Below are 14239 nucleotides of genomic sequence, written 5' to 3'. Positions count from 1 at the left end.
CTATCCAAAATGAAACATTTTGATTGTTTGATTCTAAGCTAAAAGAAGTTAACTTTAAAAAAAGATTGCGTACATCTAAGAGTAGATTACTGAATTCACCACATCATAACTGATTTTGCTCTTAAACTTATTTTTTTTCACCTTCAGTCACAAAACTTGAACTTGCCTTCAACTCCAGCATTCAAGTGGAAGAACTCTGTTCCGTTTTTTTTGCTGCCAGGCAGGACTAGACATCCCTTACAATAAAGCTTTTGAAGACAGTAACAGTGTATGCATGACAGGAATTTTTTCCTTTTCTTTTTGATGTTACTAAAGATATGATGGCGCAACTATATTGTATAGTGCAGTATCCAAATCAGGATACTCAGAATAAATTGCTAAAGATGCACTGATGTGCCATTTCTCCTGCCTTTTCTTACTGTGGTCTTTCCTCATTCTCCTGGAGAACACCTGCACACAGTAAATCAGTACTTTCTATTACTTAAAAACTTTCTTAGAGATAATATGTATAGGTACCAGCACAAAATAAAAGCTTAATTAAATGAGTTGAAGGGGAATCTCAAAAGTATATTGTCAAGAATATGACATAAATGAAGTTATTAGGAACTTTTTCTGCTTTAGATTTTCTTCATAAAAGATGGAAACAGATTGATGTTTGGAAACTTCAAAGACAGCATACTTAAAACTATAATTGTAATTTATAAATCCTACTTCAGTTTACTGTGACCAGAAAATATCTTTTATGCTACAGGATGCCAAAGAGTCAAATTAGTATGCCTAATTGAACTGAGTATGATTTTAGAAAAGCTAACATCGACTTAAATTATTTTTTTGTTGAAAGTATTCTTTGTTTCCTTGTGTATATTCCAGTCACATAACTCATACATCTGTTATTCCCAGCATCGAGCCTATGATGTTTACACAGATCTCCCTGTAGGGCATTTTGGCCTAACTGAATCATTATTTCAACAGAATGTCCTAGTTTAATGATACTTTTACTTGAAATACTGCCTTTTGCAAGTTTTATCCCCACTGGCACTAATTCAGCTCTTCCACGCTTACATTGGAAAATTTGACCCTACTCTTAAGCACGGGATGCTGGGACGGAAACTGATTTCTCCAGCACAAGTTTGTGAGCATTTCAGACCTGTAGGGTGGGTAAGGTGACAGCTGAGATTTTGGGGTTTATGAACACATATAAATCTGAACACAGTGTCTGTCCAGGTTTCTGATAAAGTGTTCTAAAGATCAAAAGATATAATTTAAATGGCATATTAAGATTCATTCTTTTGACAGAGTGCAGGATGCTACTACTGTTCTCACTTCCATCCTTTACTATTTGACCATCACCAGAATTCTTCTCTTCCAGATGTGGGTTTAGGAACAATGTGTATTTTAAAACCACCGGTAGGCATTTATGCTGAGCCTCATTTGGAAAACTATATGGAGCCATTCCATATCACAGCTTACAAGCATAACATTTTCAAGATATTAAGGCATGTATAAGGTACTTTTTCATTGAAAATTAAGCTTAACACAGAAGGCCCTTTTCACGAAGGAACTTGATTTCAATTTCTTAAGAAACTCAAATAAACAGGTGCTTCATTGCAAAGGAAACAATTGACAAGGTGGAATTTTAGTGCACAAATATTTATACATACTTAAACTTAGATTTTCTAAAGACTTATGTCTAATTATCTCTAGAAAATTTAGAAATCTAAACCTAAATTTATTTATTTTTATTTTTAGTAAGTCAGTAATACTAAGTGTTTGTGTCCAAAATCTGTGAATACTGTGGAATTTCAAAATATGATACAGCTCCCAAGAACTAGTGACCTAGTTCCAAAGAATGTCACAACATTGGCTAGTAATCAACCAAAAATGCCTTTCTAAGTCTAGCAATATTCTCTCATCTTCATTTTGAGAAGATAAACTAGTACAAGAATATTTTGCCTCTACACAAGTAAAATGTGTCAGGAGTTTTCCTATTAGTATGCTCTATTTACACATGATTCTTGGGATCAGAGTGGCAAGGAATATCCTCAGGAATCTGAAGATCATTACCAGAATTTAATGTACAAAGATCCTCTAACTCCAAACTTTACCTAACTTACTTCACTGAAAAAAATACAACATCTGTGCAATTCAAAAGACCTCTGCACACAATATAAACTTAAAGTTTCTCTTCAGTAAGGAAAATTTTTGCATGTTCATTTTTCAGAGTAGATCCTCAGAGCAAGGACCTGCTCTGAATGATAGCTGTGAAAGTTAAAATGTTGGAAAATTAGGCAAGACAAAACTAACATAAAAGCAAAATAGATTTTTTTTAAAAATCACAAGAGATATGCCCATATGACAGTGTAGGATTTTCAAATGAGTAATGTAGGGTTTTCAAAGGAGCAGGTGCTGTTAACTACAGAGCCCACTATGAATCAGACTTCAGTTGGACTTGCTGAGCCTAAATAATTTAGATTGCATAGAAAATTCTACATTGTGGTGAATTAAGATTTGGGGCTTAGCAGACAACTAAAAAATGGGTTTCCTTTCATACCCTCCAAGAAAATGCTGCTGCAACATGTTATGGACTCATCTCAACACGCAAATAAGTGGTAATAAAAAAAAGTATTTGTGAACTAACATCATCTGGAAAATTCCATTGAACAAAAATAGAAACCCCCTTTTTTTCTCACTACACAAAAGAAAACACATTTTAAAATATCAGTTTATATTATACTTTGCTCAAGTCTTTATACTGTTTTTTCAGAAGGCATAACCTTTCCGAAAAATCTTTATATATCTAGACAACCATCGCTTTGTCCAAGTTCTTTCAATATCACAGTACTAAAGTACATAGGTATTAGGACTATATATTTTTGTAACTAATTTCCTTAAGATAATGTTAGAAGTATCAGGTTCCTTAAAATATAGATGAATTTCAAGGTGAGTCTGCTAGCAGATGTTATTAATGGCATATGATTTATTGTGACATGAAATCTGATCTGAAACTCATGTTATTAGCTGAGCTTTTTATAAATTATAATTGCCAACCGCTGAAAATATGCAGAAAGACCACTGATAAACTAGCTTCATCTTCAGGGCCTAGAATATCACTGTTTGCTACAAGTCCAATGTCTCTAGTCCTGCTGGTAGGGTATAGTAAATTGGGATAAAGAGATCAGGCTGGAGTTCAGATCTTAGCAGAGTTCAGAATGCGAAGCATCAGAGCTAGGAAAAGGAGGTCATAGAAAACAAATACGTACTATGAGACTTAAAAAGAAATACACACTTGGGTTCACAGTATGTTATTGTATATAGATGCTTAGCAGATTGAGTATTTGGGAAGAAATGCCCCCATTCTGACTAGTAGCTATAAAAGATAAACTTTTAACAAAAAGTAGTAGGCAGGATAATATTCAAACATATTTAAACATGATTCTGTACAGTTCTTAGATGAAAACAGAGCATATTTTACTATCCTGAGGTCTATGAAGATTTGCATCTACAGAAGACTTTCCAGGTCACCCTCATGGAAAACTAAACAGTCTATGGTTAAGTTCACAGTGACAAAACATTTGTGTTAATAATTATTTCTAGACATTCTCAGTTTATTCCAAATTAGGTTGTATCTTACTTTTCTCTCCCCATGTGTCTTTAAATGTTAATTAAAGTTTCTGAAATGTTGCTCTTACCCACCACAACTTACTTGCTAAATTACCTAAATAAGAAGAAACAAACATAAACATTATATTATGAATGTTATCTAATCAACAAACCAGATATTGAATTTACAGTAAATGTAATGCATTTTTAATCTCCAGAAAAGCTCCGCAATAGCACTAAAGATTCAGAAAGCAACACAAGAAACAGATGCAAAGTCTCATTCCTGACTTCTTTATAGAAACAAAGTTGTTTAATGATAAAAGCCTATCTGTGTAAAATGGCATTCACTTGCCCTTACTAAGAGTATATATGGAAGAACCCCCTGTCAATGTACCAGTGTGAGTGTGGGAATGAAACATAAGGATCACCATCTGCAGCTGTCTAAGAAGTGCTCTTCAGTGCCTAATAGCAAAGTGTCAATTCAGGGATCCTCACAAACACAATGCATCATCTTGTCCATGCTCGCCTTACGAGGCAAACATTTCACCTGTGAGAACAGTTTATTTATAATGCTATTCATTTCAGTTGAAATACCAGATATCAAAAAGATACACTACAAGCAGTCTGGAAGCATATGCTTAATATAAAATGAACCAATTTCATCTCCTTTATAAGAATCGATATTTTAAAGGATGTGCGAAACTTAACCCCTCACAGAACATACCTTAATAACATGGAAAAATACTTTTATATGCATATATTTTAGATTCTTACCTACTGTTGAACTTCTCTGGATGTTTTTCTCTCATGATATGGAATCTGTGGGCAATTGAAGCATCCTAACAAGATTAAAAAAAAAAGCACCATAAATCTATTGAGACAGAAAAATTGCAAAACAGAAGACCCAACCTGTAAACAATGCATATCGTCTGTAAGGTGTTTTGTAAACTGTTGTTTTCAACAAGAGAAATACTCTTAGAAAGCTTACAGGTACCTTTTTTCCCAGAATGGGATGTATCTGAATTTAATAATTTATTATTCTTGTTGCAGTCTCCATTACTTCTTTTTTACAAATCAGACATGATAGTTTTGTGTAGTGAAAGTGTCTTTGAATTTTATACACTGTACACTTCACTAAACAGTGAAGGTTTACTGTAAGACTATTGATACAGTTTTGTCTTGTAGAAATACCAAATAAACTATTTGAAATCCATTTCCTTTCTTTAGTAAAATGAGTGACAGATTCAGCAAAGTTACTTTATATGCATACAAAGCTGATATTTTCATATGGCATTCAACAGCTTTCTCTAAAACTCGCTAGAAAATAGAAATAATTGCTTAAAGATTCCCCACTTGCTGTATGTCAGGATGTAAAACCATGGAAATACTGGTTAATATTAAAAAAAATTAAATTAATTTTAAATTAAAAATATTTTAAAATTAAGTAAATTATGTTAATAATATAATCAAATAGCATGTATGTGAAATGAAATAGCTGTATGAAATGTTTCTAAGTGTGTATCAATTAGAAGAGAATCCCACCATTGTGCTGGTGAGAGTTGCTGAAAATAGAATATTTGGAACTGATGTGCTAGAATCAGTTTTCAAAGCATTTTTTGTATCTCCTTTAGAGGTATGAAGAGATTTTTTTTCCCAATCCAAATCCTGTAATTTTTATTTCTCATAGTAATCATTAAAACTGTACAAACTGGGAATTATCTTTAATTTTTCAATGTATGTATTAAATGAATTGTGAGAGTATGAAATCCACAAACTCTTGAGACCTGCAGCGGATAGGAAACACAGAGAAATCTATTTGGATCATGTCTTTGTAATTATCTCTTAAAAATCTGGATATATATGAATATAAATATAAGAAGAATTAGTTCAGTTTGTAAGAAATTTTAATGAATTCCATGCAAATAGCATTTGAGAAAAACTACAAATAAAACAGTCACTATAACCAACCATCATGTATATATATGAACTTCCCCACCTATTACTTACCAACTTAAAAGATTATGGAAGTATAAAGCCTAAAAATTTGAGAGAACTATTAAATTCAGTATAAGCCTATATATAGCAACATTTTAAATTATTTTCAAACAATGGGAATTCAAGTTTGGAGGAAAAGCTCCCAAATTAAATACTTAAATCATTTATATTAAGGGCTCCAAACATGACTAAAACTTTTGTTCAAAATAATTTTTTTTTAAACCAATCACTGTTAATCTAAATCAGATATAAACAAGCATTTATTGCAGATATAAAGGTACCCACTAATATAAACCATGGCTTCAACACTTTGTGTTTAAAGAAGTTTTTTATTTACTAGAATCTTAAGCAGGGCACACACCAGGGAACTGACCGGTCCAGCCTTCGAAGTTTCATTTACTAACTTAAGAGTGTCTTGAAAAGATAAATGTTGAACTTTAACACCATTAAATTCAAAGGTAAAATTGTTCAGATAGATTGATATATATAAATAAACTTTAACAATTATTAATAAAAAGCAGGACATAATTCACAAAATTTTACACACACTATCTACGTAAGGATGTAAGAGTATAGAATTTTTAGGCAAAACTTGTGAGCACTGATCAAATTGAATCAGTTAATAGGAACATTAAATGTATTGACTCCATCAAGGTACTCAATTTTTTTATAACCATATTATCTAGTTTCTAAAGATGTACATAGTTCGCTGTTTTATGCACAACACTTAATCATTCATGTATTTTTCTATTATATTTAGGAATAGAATTGGCATTCAACATTTCACTGTTCTGCAAGGAAAGGACAGCAAAATTCCCAAGTGAATGCTGTGAGTCAAAAAATGCTTTATTGTTCTGTACTGTCATTCATACTGTCATCTGAAGCTTTCAGTACTGTATTCTCAAACTCCACTCATTTTTAATTTGAATTTATTTTTATGTGCAATTTTATAAGGCAAATATCCACAAGTATCCAGGTGATCCCACAGTTCTTGGAGACGGATGAAATAAAGCTGATAGTAAACCCTGAGACATCACACTTCTAAACAATGCCTGCTAGCTGAACTAAAATAATAACTCTGTTAACTTTAGAAAGACCCATCATTCATACTTGATCCTGCATTAGATGCGCCAGCATTAGAAAAGTATATTTGTTAGCCAGTTTCATATAAAAAAGAAATGAAAGGACTATTGCAGTTAACTATTCATTTTCTACACACTGAAGCTTAAGACAGACCCAAGACAAAGTGAATAAAGGAGTAGTAGCATTTTTGTCAGAAACTAGGAAACACTAATCAAGGACTAACTGTCTAATGAATGAAATGAAAAGACTAATGTGCTTACTCACGCATAACAAATGCAAGGCACAAACAAGCTAGGGATCAATGCCCACTGCAGATGGCAAACAGGCAGTTGTTTCCATGCAAGGTTGATTTGATCAAAATTTTCCCCTCCCTGAATATTTTCTGACTCCAAAATAAATCAACTGACTTAACGAACAGAGAGGTAAAAAAGTAATACACCCAGCTAATTTTGACAGGCACAGCACAAGATAGGCACACGTCAGGTCAATTTCACTAAAAAAACTGCTGAAGAGATGCTTTTATTGATGGGAACTGTAAACCAGAAAAGCAACTACACACAGGTAAGCTCAAAAGTAGGGGAGCTGCTGAGGCTTCCTTCAGCTTATGCTTTCCATCTGTTCTTTCGAATCCCCAGTCGAATCCCAAGTAGAGTCCTCAGATTCCTCAGCATAAGAACCTCTTCTCAACCTTAATTCCTCACTGTAAAAAAAACCTTGAAACCAGCCCATGCTGGCTGTGCATAAGGACAACAATCCTCTGCTTTAGGGGAAAAAAAAAAAAGATATGAGAGAAAAAAACCCAAAAAAACCCAAAAAAACAAATAAAACCCACCCAAGAAACTACACTTAGTTTCCTGGTTTTCCAATGTCTGTATTCTTGTACTTGTTAAGACAGAAGCATATAGACTGGTATAAGTAAATTAAAAGCAATGGGAAGAACTGAAAGTAGTAAGAACTTGACAGTAAGTAGGAATGTCTTTCCTAAAGCTGCTGGAATTACCAGATGTCATCCCTGAATCCTGAGGAACAACCATTAGAAGTTTCCTGGCTGAGGAGAGCAAAATCTCTTCATTGTGAGATTTTTGGCTACATTTGTAACACCACTGATTTCAGCAGAATTCATTCACCCATTTCAGGCAGGGGCATCTAGCCCAACTTGTTTAGACATACAACTGTTGTTGGACCAATGGAAAAACAAATTATTTTCTGTGTCAAAAGCTACACTAAAATAACCTGATTAACTATACAGAAACAGAGTAACGGTATGGCAAACCAAATATAGTTTGTAAAATATGCTGACCTTTCCTGTTACTTTATATTGTGAATGGCCAGGAAAAGATGAGAAATTTTTTTTGTATTTTACTATAGAACTGATGTGAAGGAGAAAACCCAAGATTCAGTAAAGCTAACGCGCATGGTTCAGGTTATTACCTAGCAAAGAGAACAGGATTTTTAAAAGAATGATCATTCAACAATCAGATATTGGTTTATAATTAATATAATCTCTGGGATCCATGTATTAATTTTTATTAGTAAACTGATTTGCATTCTGGTCTGAAATACAACTTTCCAGCATTACTATATTTGAATATAATTTTTTTCAAGTTTTATGAGTAACCCACTGTAAGTAAATACAAACGTACCTAAAAATGGCAAAAATTTAATTATTAATAATAATAATCTGAGGAGAAACAATGTTGTCAAGGTTGCTGCAAGATGAAAGGGGAAGGAAGGTCTTATGGCATCACTCTAATATGAAACTATCACCTTTCCCTCCATCCACATTTCAGTCACAGAGCTCATTTTATCCCTTTAATTGTAATACATTTCACTAAATCATCCAAAAATTAAGCTTTTTTTCCAGGAGCAATTTTGCATCAGAATCAATGATAAGCACAAATTAATGCTGCATACAGAGCATGTAAAGTAGAACGAAGCAGCCAATTAGGCAATTTTGTGTTTTTGAGACTATTATACGAATACTTGAGTTCTACGGTACTATTCTAAAATTCAGCATTTCTTTTTTTAAGATATACAATATTTTTAGTCATTCACATGACATATGACAATAGCCTCCATGATATTTTTTCTTAACTAAATTCACAGTACCAATCTAATCAGAAAGAAACTGCCACACTGTCTGACTGTCTGCTCTTTTGTACGTCTTTCTTGTTTAGAAGGTTTCCACTCACTACTGTAGCATTTAGAAACAAGAGATGAAAGAACGGGCATTTGAACAACAGAATATGCAGATTATCCGAGTTTAAATTCTACAAAATTGTACAGACTCCTAAAAAATATATCTTTATGTCACAGAAGTATTCAACCAGGACATATATGTGACGAACATGCAGACATACACACATATATGCACCCTTACATTTGAACCTGTTCAGGCTCTGAAGCAGCTGGGCTATCCTTATACCTCACTCAGGTTTGTTTTAAATCCTGACAGTGAAGATAAGATAGAGAACAGACAGAGCATATCTGAATCTATTCCTAGGAAATGGAAAAAATATTTTAATTGAACTAGGACATTTCTCAAAGTGACCTGCCAAGAAGAAAAGAAGCTTAAGTTGCTACACCTCTTTAATACCTTATGATTGACTTACACACGTATATATTCATCTTTTTAATGGGTATTAGCATTACCGGAAAGCAATCTGAAGCAGTCTTTTCAGAGGAGTAACCTTATACATTGTGAATAACCTTATAGAAAGATTAATGCATTTAATATATGTCTGTCTATAAGTTTGCTGTGATTAAAATTTCCATTAAACAATAATTTTTATGCCGGTGAACAAACAAATGACCAGTGTGCATCTTCTTTGGATACAAATGGTCTGATTATTTTTTTCCTAAGATGCTTCTTTAATTAAGGCTTAATGGATCCGCAAGGCTACGAAGCTTAAGGGATAATTCAGCAACCTGTAATCTTTGGATCAGAATGCAAATCTAACATGAACAACCAGTTAGCTCACATCAGTAATTAATGTGGTATAGCACCGATGTACAAAAAATATCATTGAAAATAGATGAAGAAAATTTGCTGTGGTGGCTTAAAATTAATTTCTAGATAATTATTTTCTAGATAAACAAACATCCTCACAATTCTGCACTCTACTTTCTGTACATATATATGAAATACAAAAAAAACAGAGGTACACCCTTCATTTTAGCATTTCCCACCCCATAATAACAATCTCAGATAAACAAATCATGTTGAACCATTGAATGACCAAGTCTAGAAAAAGGCAGTCAAGATGCTTAAGGTTCTGCCTTGTTTGAATCAACTTGTCAGTTCACATTTGACTCCCAGGTTTTTGATTAAATTACAATAATTAACCTGAGAGAGAAAGGAATTTAAAAAAAAATTATTAATACATTAGGTTTTGGTGAAACATTAGGTACTATAATTGTATTAGTTTCTACTGATATTTTGGGCCTGTATAGATGAGAAAGACAGTAGTTTGAAAATGTCAGAGCAAGATAAGATTACAAGCACTTCTTAGAACAGCTTCACTAAAAGATACTGATAATTCACTTTCTTAAGAAAAAAATCTGAGAACAAAAATCCAAGAAATTTGTATTCCTGGCTTTTCAGGCAGAACACAGGAACTGTGAAGATAATGCTATGCATTTTGCCTGTGATATACTGTGATGGTCAAGTTTAAATACATTTCAGCAGTACATGTATTCTACTAAGTCAACAATTAAGTCAAGTTCATACTTTAAATACTCAGTTAAACAAGCAATATCTTAAAACCCAGGATAGAACATCAGAACCACAGTATTTATAAATGATAGACAAAAGACCAGAGGATGGTATATCTAGAAAAGATAAACAAAAAAACTGAAACAGGCCTTCAGAGGTAAGCATATTTAATCTCCCTTTTTACGTGAAGTCAGAAGTCTGTTGAGTTTCTGACGGTTCTACAGAGACACAAAATGGAATCCACTGTGCAGAAAAAAAATGTGTCCGTGGAAAAAAAACTCAGCCACCCCTATGTTCTGCCTGTGTATAACTCTATAAACTGTGGGCACATACAGCCACTGACTCCTTGGTATTTACTATCGATCAGTTTATACAGGGTGACTACATGTTCCAGCTGTGTAGGGAGCAGTCCTATCAGATAAGCCTTTGTACCAGGATCTCAAGGACTTTCTCTGAGGAGTTATTTTGGGTTTTAGAAATTGACAATACATTCCTATGTACCTATATTTTTAAGTCATTAATCAAGTGCAAGACCGGGAGGTAAGACAAGCTATTATCAGACCAGATGTGTCATGTGCCCCAGGACTCAATGCAATGCAGAGGACATGCACCCTGTAAGATGATCTCTGGTGAGGATACACTGTGCTACATCTTTCCCTGCTTTATATTTGGTCACCCTAAATTTACTGTAACTAGAGAAGGGTTCTTCTAGGTCCATGCTAAGTGTTTATGTGGTCACTAAAAAGAGAAGGAGAAAAGTGATCACATGGCAATTAGCCAACATAGCCATATAGACAGTGTATTAAATATCTTCTATATTAAAAAGATCTCTGTGGTAAACCTTTAGTAGCATTTCTGATAACTGCTGATCAAGAACTATTTTGAAATACCCCCATATTATCCTGCAAAATGAGTATGAGCAGAACACAATCAAGGACACAGCTTAGGAAGAAAGTCAACATAGGCAACACTATGCAATGCAATTGGTTGTTGCTTTAGATGTTCTTCAGACAAATAAAAATGGTTCACAGGTGTCTTCAATAAAAAGCACAGAAGCAAAGTTTACATTAAAAGCCTGTCTAGCTTGAAATGAACGCATAGACTTTCATGCCCAGCACTTCTGCAGTTCTTAGGAGAGAAAAGTGAGTGATTTGCTCAATTAGTAAGTATTTCTTTGATGAAATACTAATTGGCATCATCATATTAAAACTTAGAGAAAAAAGCAAATTTGGGATAAAGAATAACTGCCTGTGTAGTGTCTTGAAAAATTATATTCTAACATGATTTTTCAAACACTCTCATAATAAAAACCCCAAAACACCCCCCAAAAGCTCCCCAAAACCCCCAAGCAAACATAAATCCCTTTGAGTATTTTTATTCTGAACACTGATTAAGTTTGCATTAGAGTAGCATTCTCAGGGGCTGAATGTAGGCCCCTAACTTAGGTGCCTGAACTGACAGGACGATTTCCCCATCCTCCCAGTATGCTGAAGAGTTAGAAGAAAGCTCTTTGGAAAGACTCTCTCCCAAAAGGCAGGTCTACATGTTTCTGTCCTGAATTGTCATTTCAAGATCTTTTGTTATTAATCATACAATAAACTGAGCACACCTAGCTTCCTACGTTTATGAAGGTATGCCTGAAATGCAACAGTTTGAGCAGTCCTCTGAAATCCTTGATGGGGTTCAAGCCAAATCATGTATCGCCACCCATTTTATGCACTCATTTGCTTGATAGGGATCAAATAATAAATGTTTACCTGACTTCTCCCTAGCAACTTCCCATAACTTGTTAGCCAAAGCCTTGGCAACAGAGACTTATAATTTTAATACATATTTATGCTATTCATTTGTTTCCATAGCAGGTATTTATTTTTATAAGAAATATGCAAACCACTAAAACATCTCTCATTGATTTACACTCTGAAAGAATATTTTTCTCTTAATTGAAAAAGGTCACTGTTTTCCTCATTCATTATGTTTTCTATTTGAAATTTAAATTTTTGCATTACAATATTATTTATTATCTTTCCTATTGGACAAACAAATATTAATTTATAAAAAACCCCTAACATACTCATAAATTAGGGCTAGATGTTGGATTATTTATCTACAGACATTCACTCTCTCTCTCTGCTGATTTACGACAAAGTTTTTAAGATCCTCTCCCTTATATATTTCATATAGCCCGTTTGTTCTGTCTCAAAGGCCCAGAAGTAACTTTCTTAACTTTTGTTTAATATCTGCATTTGCTCTTGTGTTGCATAAAAATATCAAATATTTTCTGAAACCTTCTCTTTAATTTTCTTGCTAAGGTGAATAAGGTTACTAATTCCCACCTTTGTGGAGGTTCCTTCAAGCTTACTCCCTCTTTTCCCCTGTACCAATATCAGCCACATCCTTGTATTAGTAAACATCTGAGACCCAGTTTAGACCCTAAGGATCTGTCAAAGTGTGAGGCAGCTGTGGGAAGGCAACAATACCAAAATGGGAGAAGAGTTATATATCAAACTGAGACAAACCTATTTAACAGTAAGTCTGAAAATACCTGGCCAACTAAGAAGCCTCCAAGAAAGAGCTAGATTCATACGAGCTACTCATGCCAAGTTCACTCACACCTGAGTGGTTTCTCTGAAAAGGTACTGCAGAAATAAATTAAATTGTTCATAACAATATTAGATAGAAGAGATTACACCCTAAGAGATCATCTTGATCACATACTGGTTTTACTGCTAACGTTAATCAAATTTTTAACTTAAAAGGTGAATGCGTACTTATCTTCATACACAGTGTAAGTGGTCACATTTGTTTTTGAAGTGCAAAACCCAGCCCATGCTACATGTCAATGACCAAAATTTTCATGAAAAACAAGAGGTTAATATTCTCTCAAATATGTCAACCCAGTGACTTAATATAATTAGTTCATATGAAGAGTGTTTGATATCAGCTGCTCTCAAGTTAAATAAAGCCCAGACTTTGCAGTAACAGCTATCTAAAATATGAAATAGACTAAAAAATGGAACTAGATGCCCTTTTACTGAGCATTTAGGGACTCAAATAAATTTTCTCTATGAATAATAGGAACCTGCATTAAAAAATAACCTAAACATGCTACGGCTTAGCAAATGAAAAGCCTTTTCTGGACTCAATATTTGGATATATGGAAAAGTGTTAAAATATGTCCAAATACAAACATGTGTTTGTGGAAGATGAATTCAAATTTTACAAAATTAATTCACGTATATTTTCCTTCCAAAACAAATCAAGCTTTTTCTATAGGTGCTTTGAATAAGTAATTTAGATATGCAAAATGTTTTACAGTGATGATCTACCCAGAGCACGACATAGAAAGGTTATGCAGTACAACTATCTTTGTAGACTCTGGACATTAAAAGGCTTTGAGGTTAAATATACTTATTTACTCCATAGAGAGGTTCCATCATGTGCAATAAAGGGAATAAGTTACAGGTTATTACCAGAATATTGATACTTAGGAACAACAAAAACTTGTTCTTTATTGTACTAAAGACACTAATAATTGAGAATTGTAAACTTTTTTTTTTTAACAAAATCAACATGAAGTTCAAAATGGTTTCCACTGAAATGGGAAAAACATCCAGGAACTTTAGAAACTACCAGTTATGTATTTCACTCTTGGTTTATGTGAAACTGTTTCACTATTAAGCAATCCCACAGCAAAATAAAATAACATTCTTGATGTGGTCAGAAACCCAGGAAACTCCACTAAAGCCCTTTGTCATGATTTAACATGTACAGAATTTTGAACCCCAGATATAAAAATGTTCAAATTGCTTTCAAAGTGCCGAATTAATCCCTCACAGAGGGTCA

General features: G+C 33.6%; 1 protein-coding gene across 12 annotated transcripts in view; it reads right to left on the bottom strand.

The window, feature by feature from the left end:
• DGKB (diacylglycerol kinase beta) overlaps nt 1-14239 on the bottom strand; it is a 408855-nt gene that overhangs the window by 132570 nt on the left and 262046 nt on the right. For all 12 annotated transcript variants that reach the window (XM_066196511.1, XM_066196492.1, XM_066196528.1 and 9 more), the window contains one exon: nt 4375-4439. In XM_066196511.1, the coding sequence (XP_066052608.1) occupies nt 4375-4439 (65 nt within the window). The remainder of the gene's footprint in view (nt 1-4374; nt 4440-14239) is intronic.

This window comes from Chamaea fasciata, unplaced genomic scaffold, assembly GCF_029207755.1.
Source record: "Chamaea fasciata isolate MVZ Bird 193981 ecotype frontalis unplaced genomic scaffold, bChaFas1.0.hap1 SCAF_1, whole genome shotgun sequence".
Taxonomy (NCBI): Eukaryota; Metazoa; Chordata; class Aves; order Passeriformes; family Sylviidae; genus Chamaea; species Chamaea fasciata.
Note: the sequence above shows the minus strand (reverse complement) of the source record. Positions and strands in the feature narration are given on the sequence as shown.